General features: G+C 49.3%; 1 protein-coding gene across 8 annotated transcripts in view; it reads right to left on the bottom strand.

The window, feature by feature from the left end:
- The window catches only part of WNK2 (WNK lysine deficient protein kinase 2), a 125,203-nt gene that overhangs the window by 59,688 nt on the left and 49,008 nt on the right, over window positions 1–16,507 (bottom strand). For all 8 annotated transcript variants that reach the window (XM_047779320.1, XM_047779324.1, XM_047779325.1 and 5 more), the window contains exons 8-9: window positions 7,638–7,920; window positions 3,312–3,514 (exon numbers count right to left, since the gene is read on the bottom strand). In XM_047779320.1, the coding sequence (XP_047635276.1) occupies window positions 3,312–3,514; window positions 7,638–7,920 (486 nt within the window). The remainder of the gene's footprint in view (window positions 1–3,311; window positions 3,515–7,637; window positions 7,921–16,507) is intronic.

The raw sequence follows: 16,507 nt of genomic DNA, 5'->3' as shown, positions 1-16,507 counted from the left end.
CCACACTCAGTAGCTACCCTAAGGAGCCCCCCAGCCCAAGCACATGTTCAGCATCTATAGGGACCCATCTCTTACTCCCCATGGCTGCCGTCCTGCACTTTTCTTAGGAACATGATTCACCAGAAGCAAGATGTGGTGGCTCCTAAATTAAGAACAGGGAATGTTCTAGAACATCAGCTCCAAAAACTGTCATGCAACCTTGAGAAAAGATCATTAAAAGAGATTTGTGGAGGAGCTTCCTGGTGACCTAGCAGTTAAGGACTTGGTGTTATCACTGTTGTGGCTTGGGTCACTGCTGTAGCTTAGGAATTTCTGCATGCTACAGGTGTGACCAAAGAAAAAGAGAGAGATAGATGTGCGGAACCATTTATGGAACCATGGAGAAACACTTGCTATGACATGAAGTGAGAGAAAGATGAAAAAGCATACATCTCTTGCCTATGGGGCTATCTAAAATGTATATGTGTAGGGAGTTTCCTGGTGGTTCAGTGGATTAAGGATCTGGCATTGTCACTGTTGTGGCTCTGGTCGCTAATGGGACACAGGTTTAATACCTGGCCTGGGAACTTCCACATGCCACAGGAGTGGTCAAATGAAATAAAAGTATACGTGCATAAATGTTTGGAAACAGAATATGGAAACTTGGGAATAAACAGCAGGAACAGAGCTGGAGACAGGGGTGATCTGCAGAGCTGGGAGCCTCCCATGACTTGCCCATCAGGAGAAAAGTAAGGCCACAAATTTGAGCTCTCACTGCCAGGCACGGCACAAACAGTGAAAACCAGAAATCTGAGCATTGGGTGTTTGATAGTATTAACAGCTGCTGACTTGTTCATTTTTAAGTGCTATAATGGTAGTGGGTTTTGTTTTGTTTTCTTTTTATTATTATTATTTTAGGGCTGCACCTGCGGCATATGCAAGTTCCCAGACTAGGAGTCAAATTGGAGCTGCAGCTGCCAGCCTATGCCACAGCCACAGTGCGGGATCCAAGCCACGTGTGAGACCTACATCCCCAGCCTGGTGCAGTGCGTTAAAGGATCCAGAGTTGCCACAGCTGTAGCACAGGTCTCAGCTGAGGCTCGAATTCAATGCCTGGCCTGGGAACTTCATATGCTGTGCATGCAGCCATAAAAAGTGAAAATAAAAACACAGGGGAGAAGCAGGCTAAGGCTATGGGAAAAAAAACCACAGAGATGACTTCTGAAGCCAAGAGTACATTGACATCAGAAAGTTCTCTCACTTGAGAACAGGTGACAGTCATTTCCAAAACCGTCTTCACCCATTTCATCTTTTGCAGCAAAACACTTTACAGAAAGCAGCATGGGGTAGGACAGAGCCTCTCTTTTGCATTTACCTGGAGCCACAGAGCAGAATGAGTCACTAATGCACATGCTCCTGGAGCCACAGTCCGTGGCTCAGCAGGAGTCAGGAGCTCAGGAGCCTGGGGGCCTCAGAGGAGCAGCTTGTACTCTTGACTCCAGCGTCTCTTCTCCCCCTTGCCTGGGCCCCAGAGGCACATCACCATCGCAACCCTCCCCAGGAGTCCTGGGTGCACCCTGGGGACCCCCTCCAAACCCCACCCTTCTGTCCAAGGTGTTTCTGGGTAAAGACAAAAGATGGGAGAAAGCTTTCCAGCTAATGTTGGGTACATCCTGGCCAGTCCCTCACTTTCCCTGTGCTCAGGCACCCCAGCCTGGGAACCAAAACCAGGACAGGCACAGCGCTGCAGCACCCCAGGTGGACAGCCCCCCGTGTGGCCAGAGAAAGTCTGACCCTGTACCTAGGAGGGATGAGGTGGAAGGTTCTGGCTCAGTCCCAGCCTAGGCGACCTAAAGCCAAGAACCAGCACTCTAACAAGCAGGTGGCCTTTTCCTAAATGAACTCTTCCTGCCATAAAATCCTATTTCACTTTATCTTGTGAACCAAGTCCAACTGCAAATGCAAACTGCAAATGAATCCTGGGCTCTGGTCAGCAGAGGCAAAGGCTTTGACTGCTTTTCCAAAGAGACTTTCTGACACTGAGCCGTCAGGAGCAAAGGGAAGAGAGACAGAAGGGAGTGGAAAGGCTGGTGCCCAGCATTCAGGAAGCCCCAAAAGGCAGCCACAGTGGGAAAGGAAGAGTGACAGCATGTGCGGGGCCACCGTAACAGAAGCACCAGGCAGGGGGCGCTCCTCGGGAAGGGGTGCCGGCCTTGACTGCTTCTGGGCCTGAGAGCCATCTAATCGCCCTCTGGACCTCCTTCTGCCACCTGGCTCAAGGGTATAACTTTTCTGGGACTGACCACTTGGGACTGGGAAGCAAGTGATTGTTTCGCTTTAAAAAAAAAAAAAAAAAGGATTTCCTGTTGTGGCTCAGCTGACACGAATCTGACTAGGAACCATGAGGATGCAGGTTCGATCCTTGGCCTCGCTCGGTAGGTTAAGGATCTGGTGTTACAATGAGCTGTGGTGTAGGTCACAGACTTGGCTTGGAACTGGCGTTGCTGTGGCTGTGGTGTAGGCCAGCAGCTACAGCTCCTATTCGACCCCTAGCCTGGGAATCTCCATATGCTGCAGGTATGGCCCTAAAAAGCAAAAAAAAAAAAAAAAAAAAAAGTTAAATGGGGCCCCCTCATTGTGCAAATTCCATTTCACCAACAGGCTCAGACTTTTCATATCTGACAAATTATTCCACAGGCATAAACATGAGGCCCTTTCAATCCCACATCTCAAATATCACTGAAAATGTTGCCCCATGATGTGGTTGTTTCCATACCTCTAACTTTTTTTTGCCCACACCTGTGGCATATGGAAGTTCCCGGACTAGGGATCAAATTGGAGCCACAGCAGCAACCTGAGCCACTGAAGTGATGCTGGATCCTTTACCTGCTGAATCACAGGGGAACTCCTCCATACCATAACTTTTAATGGCTGCATAATACACAGTGGAGAAATGCCAGAAGATACTTAACACTCCCTCAGTGAAGTTGGATACAGAGGTTTCATTACTATAAATGATGCTTTTCTGTCACCTTTGCACCAGTTGGAGGCACCTTCTCAGGCCCAGCACCAGTCACAGGGCGGGACCCTGCCAGCATTACCACAGCTTTGTAGGCACTGGGTATCATTGGGCTCTGTTTTCGGTATTTGCTCATCTGGCAGGTCTTTCAGAGAACATCACAGGCTGCTCCAGCCTTCAGCCCTGCATTTCCTCCAGCCTGCTTTTGTGTGGCTGGGACCTGACCACAAGCCAGCACAGACTGGACAACCCATCATAGGCTCTAGGCCATGGGAACAGGGACTCTGGCACGGGGGGGGCAGGGCTGACTCACCACAGCAGACTGCTGGTAGGTCCCCAGTGAGGGCAGGCTGTGTGGCAGGACAGGCCCATCACTCATGCTCACAGGGGGGCTGCACACACACTGGGCGGGGGGTGGTGCTCCATCCACCAGCGAGCCCAGCACAACGCTCTGCTGGCTGCTCTGCGAGTCCGAATACACTGTGGAGCCCTGGCCACTGTCGAACGTGCTGTCCGCTGGGGAGAGAGGACAAAGGCATGGCTCAAAGTGCCCCCACCAAAGTCACCCCCCGCAGCATTCCACACAAGTCTTAGGGAACGAAAAGGGGGGGCAGTCTGTCTGTGTGTTTTCTTGGCTGCATTCCCAGAACACGTACATAATGAACATGTGTCATTGTAAACAATCACCCATAGGATGGTACAGGAGGCTATGACTGCACCAGCGAGATGGCCCTGGCGGCCCACACCTATGCTGCCTGACCTTGCGAGGTGCTCACCATGGGCCACCACAGATCCCAGGTGGCACCTGCACCATCCTCCACAGGCAGGACAGCTGTATCCATGGGCTTATGAACAGGGACCTCACCTGGCACCTGACCTGGCCTTGAAAGTGAGCACTTTCAGCTATTTAAAGACATAAGATGGGGAGTTCCTTGTGGCTCAGTGGAAATGAACCCAACTATTATCTATGAGAGTGCAGGTTCCATCCTGGCCTCACTCAGTGGGTTAAGGATCTGGCATTGCCATGAGCTGTGGTGTAGGTTGAGGATGTGACTTGGATCCTGCACTGCTGTGGCTGTGGCATAGGCCAGCAGCAACAGTTCCAATTAGACCCCTAGCCTGGGAACCGCCATATGCCATGGGTGCAGCCCTAAAAAGCAAAATAATAATAATAAAGACACGATATGGAACGTCCAAGTTGGGAAAAGCTATAATCATGTGCAGGAAATAATGATCACCTGGGTTTTACAGAGGGGGAGGGAGGTCTCAGGACCCTGACCACCTCCACCCACCACAGCAAAGAGCCTGATGTGGGAAGACCTGGGTCCAAATCCAGCCCCTCACTTCATGGGCCTGGATCTAACATGGTTGGAAAATGGGGTTGATCAGGTCCCTGCCCCACAGAGAGGCCATGAGAGGGGCACCCAGAAGCTCCACGGTCCAAGGCAGCCCCCTAAGAGGCCAACCTCACCCAAGGTCAGCCCAGGTTGGTCTGTCACATGCAGCCATGATGGAAGGAGCCACCTGCACCTGGGGTACAGACAGGACAGCCGTGGCCCACAGGCTCCTCCCACCAAGATGCCCTGGGAAGGCAGGGCGCCTGCGTGACCAAGCCAGGCGGGAGTAAAACCAAAACCTGGTGAAGTTGCACTGTTGTTTTACTGCCTCCAGATTCCGAAAGGTCCATGAACATTAGAATTTTCCACTTATGAACACCCACATATTTCTACAGGGGGTGACTTTCAGTGTTGGCATTGTGTCCATTTGTAGTTTAAAAAATAAAGTGGCTTCAGCCATATTAAAACAAGTGGCTCCAATTTTTGATGAGGTGGCTAGGAGTCATTTCTACTCACACAGAGAGACAGAATGAGAGAAAGAGACAGAGAATGTATACAGACCAGACAAAGTATAAAACTACTCTAACCACATACGTGACATTTTACATTTTTTAAGTGAATGCGTTTATTATTTGTATAATAAAAATTTTTAAATCATTTTTTAACACTATTGACAAATTGTGTTCTCACAGTCATTGGTGCTGACCCAAGCTTGAGCGTGACCTGGACTGTGATGGGCAGTTAAAAGAATACATAGTGGGGAATCATGATGTATGCACTACTTGGCCTCCCCATTAGTTCAGCTTTATGGAACAAGGTGTGGTCCAGCCAGCCACAGGCACTGCAGCCAGAAGGACTGATCATGGGCTTTCTGTTCTGACCCATAGCAAGGGGTCAAAGAGTGTGGGCAGGGTGATGTGGGTTACAGATTAAAGGGAGACACAGGAGTGCACATGTGTCTGCACATGCGTGTGTGCCTATGTGCACTGTATACATGCCTGTGCATGCACATATGCATTCATGTGGGTATGTGCTATGTAGTACATGTGTGTATGTGTGCATATGCATGCTGTGTGTGGCAGACTGCATGCATAGATTATGCTCAAAAGTTATCACCTCTAGAGATTAAAGTTAAAGACATGTAACATCTGTGTCCTCCATAATCCTTCTTGGACTTTCTGAATTTTATACAATGTGACTATATTATCTAATTGAAAGGAGTAACAATAAATAGGCAGAACCGCTTTTGAGACATATGGCCGATACATGAAGGACATCTGTTCTTAGACAGGAAGGGGACCTGCTTGCAGATGGAATGCCCACCCTAAACGGAACTCATCTTGTCGGATTCACATCTGTACAGCGGGTCAAGACTGTCAGGACATATGACTACAGCATATTCCAGATGCCAGACAGTGTCTCTTCAAAGTTCAACAAAAGAAGATTTCTTAATTTCTGTTCTAGAAATTGTTCAACCAACAATTATGCTTTCAAAGTGCGTAGTGGGGAGTTCCCATCTTGGCTCAGCAGAAATAAGTATGACGAGTATCCATGAGGATGCAGGTTCCATCCCTGGCCTCGCTCAGTGGGTTAAGGATCCGGCAATGCAGTGAGCTGTGGTGTAGGTCAGAGATGTGGCTCAGATCTGGTGTTGCTGTGGCTGTGGCATAGGCCAACAGCTATAGCTCTGATTCGACCTCTAGGCTAGGAACCTCCATATGCTGCCAGGTGAGGCCCTTTATTAAAGAAAAAAAAAAAAAAAAGCAAAGTGTACAGTGGTGTGTGAGGTGTGGAGAGCTTCTTTCTTACTACAAAGTTTACGCACATGAATTAATTTTTTAGTGTATCAGAAAATGGAATGATGGAGTTTCCATTGTGGCGCAGTAGAAACGAATCTGACAAGTATCCATGAGGATATAGGTTCGATCCCTGGCCTCACTCAGTGGGTTAAGGATCCTGCATTGCCGTGAGCTGTAGTGTAGGTTGCAGACACGGCTCAGATCTGGCATTGCTGTGGCTGTGGCTTAGGCTGGCAGCAACAGCTCCAATTCGAACCCTAGCCTAGGAACCTCCATATGCCGTGGGTGTGGCCCTAAAAAGACAAAAAAAGAAAAGGAAGGAAGGAAGGAAGAAAATGGAGTGATGATGTAGCAGTCTCTTCTCCAAAGCCAACCTGGGCAGGTGGGAGGGCAATAATCAGTAGGCAAAACTGTCTCAAAGTGATGCCCAGACACTGGTTTGAATTTAAGTAGCTTACTCTGAAGAACGTGTGGCTATTTAACTGATAAATGAAGGATGTAACTATTAAATGGATTAAACAGGAGTTACCATCTTGGTGCAGAAGAAAGGAATCCGACTAGGAAGCATGAGGCTGCGGGTTCAATCCCCGGCCTCACTCAGTGGGTTGAGGATCCGGCATTGCCGTGAGCTGTGGCTGTGGTGTAGGCCAGCAGCTACAGTTCCAATTAGACCCCTAGCATGGGAACCTCCATATGCCGCAGGTGCAGCCCTAAAAAGACAAAAGACAAATAAATAATTAATTAATTAAATGGATTAAACAGACTATTGTGGCCTTTCCACACAAACGACCTGAAATAGTGGCCTGGGCAGGTGATTCAGCTCTGCAGTTTTCTGTGCTTATTTACAGGACGGACAGAAAAGGCCACATCCCCCATCCTCAGCTTACATCTGAATGTTTAGGACACTGAGGGCAAAGGCAGGACACCTGTCCACCCAGACATGCAGAAGACGATGGATTCTCCCTTTCAGTGTTTGAGAGATAGGCCTGGTACAAAGTGACTCCCACAATCCACTAATGACAGACATTCCCTGGGAAACATACTAAAAGTCTCAAAGGTTCATTACCAGAAGGGAGCTGACCTTGGGGAGCCATAATCCCCGCAGCAAAAGTCACAACCAAGACCACAGCACAGCTAGAGGAAGCCACTGGCAGCCCCAGGGCCATGGCATCCAAACAGACGCCTCCACTGGTCAGTGAGCCCAGGGCTGGGGTACAGCCCTCAAGGGACCTGTGGGGCAGGAACTGACATCTTCCTGATGGGATGAATAGCTGAGCTGAACCAGCTCTGGCCCCACTGGCTCAGGGGCACAGGAGGTTCTGGGTATGTCTGCATGTTTGTTCCCCAGTGTTCTGAGAAAGCAGACATCAGGAGGTGTTAAATGCCTCTGGTCACAGATCTCTTTGCAATGTGGGGATGCTTCCACCGCTAGTGGAAGGACACCTGTCCACACTAATCCACACGGCAGGCTGGGGATGGGGACAGAGGCAAGGGAGCACTCACAGGCCAGGGAGGTGGCGCTGGCCGGCAGCGCTGGAGTGAGCAGGTGCTGGTCGGCCTCGGGCTCCTCAGGCTCTGGTGGCCCGGCCTGTGAGTGGTAGGTCACCTGGACCTGCAGTGGCGTAGGGGGGCCCTTGGCTTTGTCAGGGCTGCCGGGGTCCCGCTGCTCCTGAGGCTGCAGCGCTGGCCAGATCCTCTTCCGCCGCCACTGGATCAATGCCACGCGGTCACGGATGGACTTGGCCACGATCTTCACATCACTCTCATGGAAGAATCCTGACTCAATCTGCAGAGGAAATCACTGTGTCATGACCAGGCTGGCCCTGCCATCTGTACCACTGCCTCCGGCTCCTGGAGTCTCTGCCCAAAGTTCCCTTCCAGGGCCCCCCCACCCCATCACCAAGCTCACTCCTCTTAGGGACACTACTGTCATCCCATAAGCAAGTACCCTCCCACCACTGACTGCAGAGCTGCAGGGAGGGTGACCACCTGAACCTGCCCTGGCCCAGCTCCTGGGACGGGATGACACAAAAGATGTTCGTAAGCGTGGGCCAGATGAGGAGAAGGGAGGCCCTCCCTTGCCTCCCGCAGGTCCAACAAACAGAGGGCCCACAGGGGCCCTTCCCTAAGGCTGGCCCAGGGTGGGAAGGGGGTCCTGGCCATATCTTGTTCTCAGAGACAGGGACAAGAAGGCTCAGCAGTGCTGTCCTCGTGCTGTCCTGGACATTCACTGAGAAGTCACAGAAGCCAGGGGAGGGAGGCATGTTTTGTAACCTGAGACCAGGATGGTGAACACCCAGGCCTAGCAAAGTTCTGAACCCAATTTACCCAACGAAGCATTTGAGAGCATTTGTAAAGCAGTTGAGGATCCCCAGGAAACATCACGGTGCTCTCTGAGAAGATTTATGGCAAAACCACTAAGCAGCGGAAGCCAGGTTCCTCACTGTCACTAGGATTCCCCAGGTGAAAAAGGAGGAAACCAGAGAATGAATCTTTCAGAGCTGGGTGGGAACCACGTGAACACACAATTTTCAGCATATAACAGACATAAACCTCCCAGATGCAGAAGTGAGTGTGTCTGTATACAGTGTGGTGTGTGCACCAGTGTACAGAATATGTGCGCTTCTGAACCATCCACTGGGCAGCCTGGGGCACTGACGGCCAAGGACCAGGGCTCGGCCACTGTGAGAGGGCAGCACGCCCCATGACATCAGGGTTCAGGCTCACAGGGAAAAGACCGGGGAGCTGGACATCTCACTGTGCCCGAAATCCAGGACATGCTCAGACTATGACCTGGGGCTTCCCACTGGCTGAGTCTGGGACATCCTGAGCACCAAATACAGTGAGGCCACGACGGTTTGAAGGACATGTCCACAGATGCACAAAGGAGAAATGCAAATGATCTGTGGTGGCAGAAGTGACAGGTCTCACTGCCAGCAAGAGGCTCCACAAAGTGGGGGCCACATATATTCAGTCTCTGTTTCTTGGCCTCTGTCTCTCCCTCTGTCTTTCCATCTCTCAGTCTCTATCTCTCCTCCTCTCTCGGTCCATTTCTCCCTTTTTCAGTCCACCTCCCAGTCTCTGTCTCTCCCTCTGTCTCTGTCTTTCTCTCCCTGTCTCTTCCTTTCTCTGTCTCTCTTCTTCTCTGGCTTTCCATATGTTTCTCCCTTTCTGTCACTCAGTTTCTGTGTCTCTGTCTCTCAGTCTCTCCCCCTCCTGTGGATCATGTGCTCCCTGTGGAATGTCCTGCCTGGATGGGAACTGAATCTTCGGCCAGTCAGGTGAGCTGCACAGACACTGACCCTTGGCCCTGGCCAGCCTTCATCTCAGCTGCATCTTGTGAAGGGCCGTGAGCCAGAAGCATCTGCTAAGCTACTCCCAGATTCCTGACCTTGGAGACTGCACAAGACCATAAGAGTGCACAGGACTGTGTTTGGGGTAACCTGCTGGCAGCGAGAGGTAACTCACGAAAGGGACATACGACACATGAGCCCACAGCAACATAACTAGATGGAAAGTTTGGTGAAAATAGGATATTTACATAGTTATTAATAACAAAATAGTTACTAATTGTAACTGCACATGGAAACCCCTGGCAGACAGCCTCAATCATGTGTTCTAAGGGTGTGGCCTTGGTGGGCTGGCCATGGGGGCAACTCTGACAGCGCTCTTGCTGTGAAGGTGTTGCTAGGCTGCCTTCCCAGTTCTGATGGCCGGGGCAATTGTTCAGTAAGTCCTGGTCTGTAGGAAACAGACATGCACGTATTCAGGGTCAGGCCAGGATGTCATCTCAAACGTTCTGTCCCGGGTTTGCAACTCTTCTGTAAGTTTGTGATTACTTCCAAAAACTCACTTCAGAAGACAGCTCTGTTGGATGGAATGGACTAGACTGACAGCCTGCAGACGTCAACCGAGGCCCTCCGCCAGGCTCAGCCCAGGACGGCGGAGGTGTGCAGAGGTGTGCGCAGGGCTGGCTCGTGGCCAGCACTCGCTGAAGAGGCCAAGCTGGGGTTTAGCACCCAGCCCCAGTGCCACCCACGTGGCCGATCTGACCAGAGGCCGCTGAAGAGAAGGCCTCCCACAGACACACCTGGCTGCCGCTTCTATTTTCTGCCCATGACCCATTTTCCCTCTGTCTCCACATTCACAGTCACTCCCTCCAGGTGATCCTCTTCAAGGTGTTTCTTCTATTTTTGCTGAGACAGGAGAGAAATCTGGCCACACTGGAACATCCTATTATCTGGAGGCTGTGACAGTGGAGGGAAGGGCTGGCCCCACAGACCCAAGAATCCCTGGGGGAGGCTGAATGCCCCCTCCCCCCCCCCCCCCCCCCCGCATCCTGGGCATCTACACAAGGGGTCACTTCCACCTCAAAGGCAGGCCAGGTCCTCCCAAAACCCTCTCTTCTCTCAGCCCTGGGGGCATCTCTGTTCTGATCCACACCCGCAGGGGCCCACACTGCATCCCCCACCCACTCCCTGTGCCCCACCCCCCACCTGCAGGACTTGCCTGAGGCACTGGTGAGGGAGAAGAGAAAGCTGTCCCCTTGGCCTCCCTCCCACCTCCAGGCAGTCTCAGGGAGGAGCCCCATCATCTTCAACAGTCAATACTCTCTAATCTCAGGGCAGTATTAACAACAGGGCAGCCCAGACCCAGTGCCAGGTCCTACAGCTGGCGGTGTAGTGACATTCCTGTGCTTTCAATGCATTTTCTTTTTCTTTCTTTCTTTTTTTCCTTTTTTTTTTTGCTTCTTAGGGCCACACCGTGGCATGTGGACATTCCCAGGCTAGGGGTTGAATCAGAGCTACAGCTGCTGGCCTACACCACAGATCCTTAACCCACTGGGTGATCAAACCTGCATCCTCTGCATACTAGTCGGGTTCATTTCCGCTGAGCCACAATGGGAACTCCCTAAATTAGTTTTAAAGACTATGTGTTTTGAGTTAAAGCTATCAGCAAGTGACCACCCAGCAGAGCAGCCTGGGGGTTGTGAGCCCTGAAACACTGCCCTACTTGGGTTTCTTTGGGGTCACAACACCCATACCAGGCATGGCAGAGGAGGGCCTCAGAGCCCAATGTTGACTCTGGTGTTGACAGCTGAGTTGGGAGGGGAGGGAAAGTGAGATCCTGGCCTAGGGCTTTGGGAATGGCTCTGAACTGCAAGGCCCAGCCAGGAGCCAGGATCAGCAGCCAGTCACAAACTGGCATTCACACAGGAGGAAGACCTCGCCATGCAAACGCAGCCACTTTCAGCTCATCACAGGTGCTCCAAGGCTCTGGGCTCATTCTGTATCTTAAGCAGAGTGGGTACGTGTGGGTTTTTTGTTTTTTTTTTTAATTATTCCTTATTTTTGTTGATGTTTTTCTTTTTTCTTTTTAGGGCCACATGTGCAGCAGGCATATGGAAGTTCCCAGGCTAGGGGTTGAATCAGACCTACAGCTGCCAACCTACACCACAGACATGGCAATGCCAGATCCAAGCCACATCTGTGACCTGCACTGGTGGCTCCCAGCAGCTTAGCAGCTCTGGTTTCTTAACCCACTAAGTGAGGCCAGGGATCAAACCTGCATCCTCATGGATATGAGTCGGGTTCTTAACCTGCTGAGCCACAATGGGAACTCCTAGGATTATTCCTTGATTGAACACAGTGATGCATCTTTTCTGCAGAGATGCCATGCAGCCCTGAGGATGTTCTCTGTGAGAAGCTGCTTTTAAAAGGGCCAGAGGAGGGGGAGGGGGAGGCACCAGGCCCAGGGCCTCCAGGCTGAACTCTTGGAGATACCTCCTGCCTGGAAGTCCAATTAGGTGCCAGGGACTTGGTGAAGATGGGGCCATGGCTACAGGATGGGGTAGACTCAAGGACCTGAGGATGGAGGTATCCCCTATGTTGAGGCAGAGAAGGGATAAGTCTTCTGCTGGGGCGGGGGGGAGGGGGGCACGTCCTGGAAAGGGGCAGAGGCCGTCTGAGAACCACTATGTTATAAATGAAGAGTGTCTGGAACAGAACCAAGAATGGAGCCGGAGCTGGTCCAACTGAAACACACATGGCATCATCTGCCTGGGTCCCAGTGGCTCCAGGATGTGCTGCCCTGTGGAGTCTGTGTCCCTTGTCATCATCATGCCATCACAGTGCAACATTCATGCAGCACTGAGAGCACTGCTCAGCAGCTACACTCCCTGAGGAGCAGCAGCCCCAGAATACACACCTCCCCCCAAGGCCACCCTGGGGACCTAGCTCATCTTCACACAGGGCTGACCCGTGAGGCTCACTTCCCTTCCTCCTGCCACCAGGACAGCGGGAACTGCTGGCCAGGTACACCCAGTTCCCGCAAGGCCCTTCAGAAGGTTCTCTGCACACAACCCGCACTCCTGAACCTCAGTTCACAGACTTCCACCCTACATACCAGTTACTCATGTTTGTGCCTCAAATTTTAGCAGAAAGCCTGAAGGGACCATGGAACCACAGAGAAACAGAGGTCCTGAATTCACAGGACAAATGTGCCAGCAATTTTCATTTTTTGTTTTTAACCTGGATTCTAAAAAAATAATACAAATGAATCTAAATACAAAACAGAAATAGACTCACAGACAAAAAACAAACTGTGGGAGTTCCTGTCGTGGCTCAGTGGTTAACGAATCTGAGCCACGACAGGAGGTTGCAGGAACCAGGAGGTTGCAGGTTCGATCCCTGGCCTTGCTCAGTGCGTTAAGGACCTGGCGTTGCCATGAGCTGTGGTGTAGGTCACAGATGCGGCTCAGATCTGGCGTTGCTGTGGCTCTGGTGTAGGCCGGCGGCTACAGCACCAATTAGACCCCTAGCCTGGGAACCTCCATGTGTCGCCAGAGCGGCCCAGGAAATGGCAAAAAAGACAAAACAAACAAACAAACAAACAAACAAAAAACAAACTGTGGTTACCAAAGGGGAAAGGGAGGAGAGGAGGGACAAATAGGAGTATGGGATTAACAAACTACTGTACTAAAATAGATAAGCTGGTAATTATCTTAATGCCACTCCCAGCAAATACGTAGCAATTCAAGAGCGTATCACGCAAGGTCATAGACAGGTCCTCTAGGAAGCACTGAGCTAAAGAACCCCGTTAAATCCGATTAGAGCAGCAGTGTCTGTGTGGGCCCAAGAAGGAAACTATCAGCCCGGAAGGAGTCCTGACAGGATTCCAGGCCATCAGTAGAATGCCACACCTACCACACGTGCCACATGCACCAGGGGCACAAGCTGCTATCCAGTGGAAGGCAGGGTCCTGGCCGCCATGGGCCTTCCACTCCTGTCCTGCACCAACCTACTCACCACCTACATCATGCTCCACACCTGGCACGTGCCCCACCCCCTCAGTCCATGGCTCCCACACCTTACATGACCTGGCCAGCCTCAGTGTCTTCATGTGAGTAGGACCTCACAGAGCAGTGGTCAGCACTGCACAGGCCTGCAAATATGCTGCCACAGAAGTGTGTGCAGGGGGGACCACCATTCCGCTTCTTGTAGCCCACCATGATCTACGTTCTCCTCCTTAAAAGCTACTGGGGGAGTTCCCATCGTGGCACAGCGGAAACGAATCCAACTAGGAACCATAAGGTTGCAGGTTCAATCCCTGGCCTCACTCAGTGGGTTGGGGATCTGGCGTTGCTATGGCTGCGGTGCAGGTCGGCAGCTGTAGCTCCCAACCTCCATATGCCGCAGGTGCAGCCCTAAAAAGCATAAAATAAATTAATTAATTAAAAATAAAAGTAAAAAACCTACTGGGGCACTTGCCCATCAAATCAACAATGGCATTTTTCACAGAACTAGAACAAATCAATTTAAACTTTGTGTAGAAACACAAAAGACCCCAAATAGCCAAAACAATCTCGACAAAGAGAACAGAGCTAGAAGAATCACACTTCATGACTTCAGACTATACTACAAAGCTATACAGTCAAAATGGTCTGACACTGGCACAAGAACAGACACAAAGATCAATGCAACAGGACAGAAAGCCCGGAAATAAACCCAGGCACAGATGGTCAATTAATTTACCATAAAGGAGGCAAGGATATACGATGGAGAAAAGAGAGTCTTTTCATAAGTGGTGCTGGAAAAACTGGACAGCTGCATGTAAAAGGAAATTAGAACATTCTTTAACACTGCATACAAAATAATTTCAAAATGGATAGAAAATATCCATGTAAGACCAGATACTATAAAACTCCCAGAGGAAAACACAGGCAGAACACTGTGACATAAACCACAGCAAAATTTTTCTGGATCTGTCTCCTGGAGCAATAGAGATAAAAGCAAAAATAAACAAGTGTGACCTAATTAAATGTAAAAGCTTTTGCATAGCAAAGAACACCGTAAACAAAACGAAAAGACTACCTACGGAATGGGAGAAAATATTTGCAAATGATGCAACTGACAAGGGGTTAATTTACAAAATATACAAACAGTTCATATAGCTCAACATAAAAAAAAAACAACCCAATTGAAAAATGGGCAGAAGTCCTAAACGGATATTTCTCCACAAAGAAGACATACAGACGGCTACAAAGCACGTGAAAAGATGTGCAGCAGTGCTAATTACTAAAGAAATGCAGATCAAAACTACAATGAGGTACCACCTCACACTGGTCAAAATGGCCATCATCAAAACCTCTAACAGGAGTCCCCATTATGGCAAAATGGGATAGGCAGCACCTCTGCACTGCCAGGATGTAGATTAGATTCCCCACATGGCACAGTGGGTTGAGGGATCTGGTGCTGCCACGGCTGCAACTGCAGCTCAGATTTGATCCCTGGCCTGGGAAATCCATATGCCGAAGGACAGCAAAACAAACAGACAAAACAAAACAAAACAAAAATCCCAAAAAACTCTACAAATGATAAAGGCTGGAGAGAGTGTGAAGAAAAGGGAACTTCCTACCCTGTTGATGGGAATGTAAACTGGTATAGCCACTATGGAAAACAGTACAGTGTTTCCTTAAAAAAACTAAAAATAGATAAATATGACCCAGCAATCCCACTCCTGGACATATATTCAAAAAAGACAAAAACTCTAATTTGAAGTGATATATGCACCCCAATGTTCACAGCAGCACTATTTATAATAGCCAAGACATAGAAGTAACTTAAATGTCCATGGTCAGATGAATGGATAAAGAAGATACGGTATACACATACAAACACAAGAATATTACTTGGCCATTAAAAAAGAATGAAATGCAATTTGCAGAAACATGGATGGACCTAGAGATTATCACACTAAGGGAAGTGAGACAGAGAAAGAGAAATATATCACTTTTATGTGGAATCTAAAAAAAAAAATGATACAGGTGTTCCTGTTGTGGCTTAGGGGTAATGAATCCAACTAGTATCCATAAGGATGCAGGTTCGATCCCTGGCCTCACTCAGTGGGTTAAGGATCTGGCGTTGCTGTGAGCTGCAGTGTAGGTTGCAGATGCAGCTTGGATCGCTCATTGCTGTGGCTGTGGCCTAGGCCAGCAGGTGCAGCTCCAATTCCACCCCTAGCCTGGTAACTTCCATATGCCATGGGTGTGGCCCTAAAAACACAAAAAATTAAAATTAAAATTTTTTTTTAATTTTTAAGTGATACAAATGAATGCATTACAAAACAGAAACAGACTCACAGCCACGAAGCAAACTTATTTATGGTTACCAATGGGAAAAAGGAAGAAGGGATAAATTAGGAGTTTGGATTAACAGATACACACTACTACATATAATAGTGTGGGAACTATATATATTCAATATCTTATAATAACCTTTAACAGAAAAGAATCTAAAAAGAGTGTGTGTGTATGTGTAAATATACATATTTGCAACAGCTCAAGTCTCTATGGAGGTGCAGGTTCAATTCCTGGCCCAGCACAATGGATTAAAGGATCCAGCATTGTCGCAGCTGTGGCACAGGGCCCAGCTGTGGCTCGGATTCAATTCCTGGCCCAGGAACTTCCATGTACTATTAAAAAAAAAAAAAGAAAAGAAAAGAAAGAAAGAAAAAAAAATTATTGATTTAAAAAAAAATCCTACTAAAACTTGATTGATTTTTTAAAAATTTCCCAATCCTAGGTACCAGGAGTCCACTTGTAAAGAATCTACCAGCCGTCCCCCTGTGATTTACCATGTTTTTGATAGATGTGCTAGTTCAGTGACACATTTATTTAAGAAAAGTGGGAAAAAAAGGGCACACATTTCTGTGGTTATGACAGGCACAGCTAAGCGCTCAATCTCCTGCAACAAGCATACAGATTTTTACTTTTGCTCAGACTTTCTAGCAAAAGTCAGTGTCTCATTTATTTCCCATGTACACATCTTTCCCTCCGTGACAGGGAACATCTCCATACCCCTGCTCTCACCAGG

The sequence above is a fragment of the Phacochoerus africanus genome, chromosome 5 (genome assembly GCF_016906955.1).
Source record: "Phacochoerus africanus isolate WHEZ1 chromosome 5, ROS_Pafr_v1, whole genome shotgun sequence".
NCBI lineage: Eukaryota > Metazoa > Chordata > Mammalia > Artiodactyla > Suidae > Phacochoerus > Phacochoerus africanus.
The sequence above is the reverse complement of the archived record's forward strand: the minus strand, read 5'-3'. Positions and strand labels throughout refer to the sequence as shown.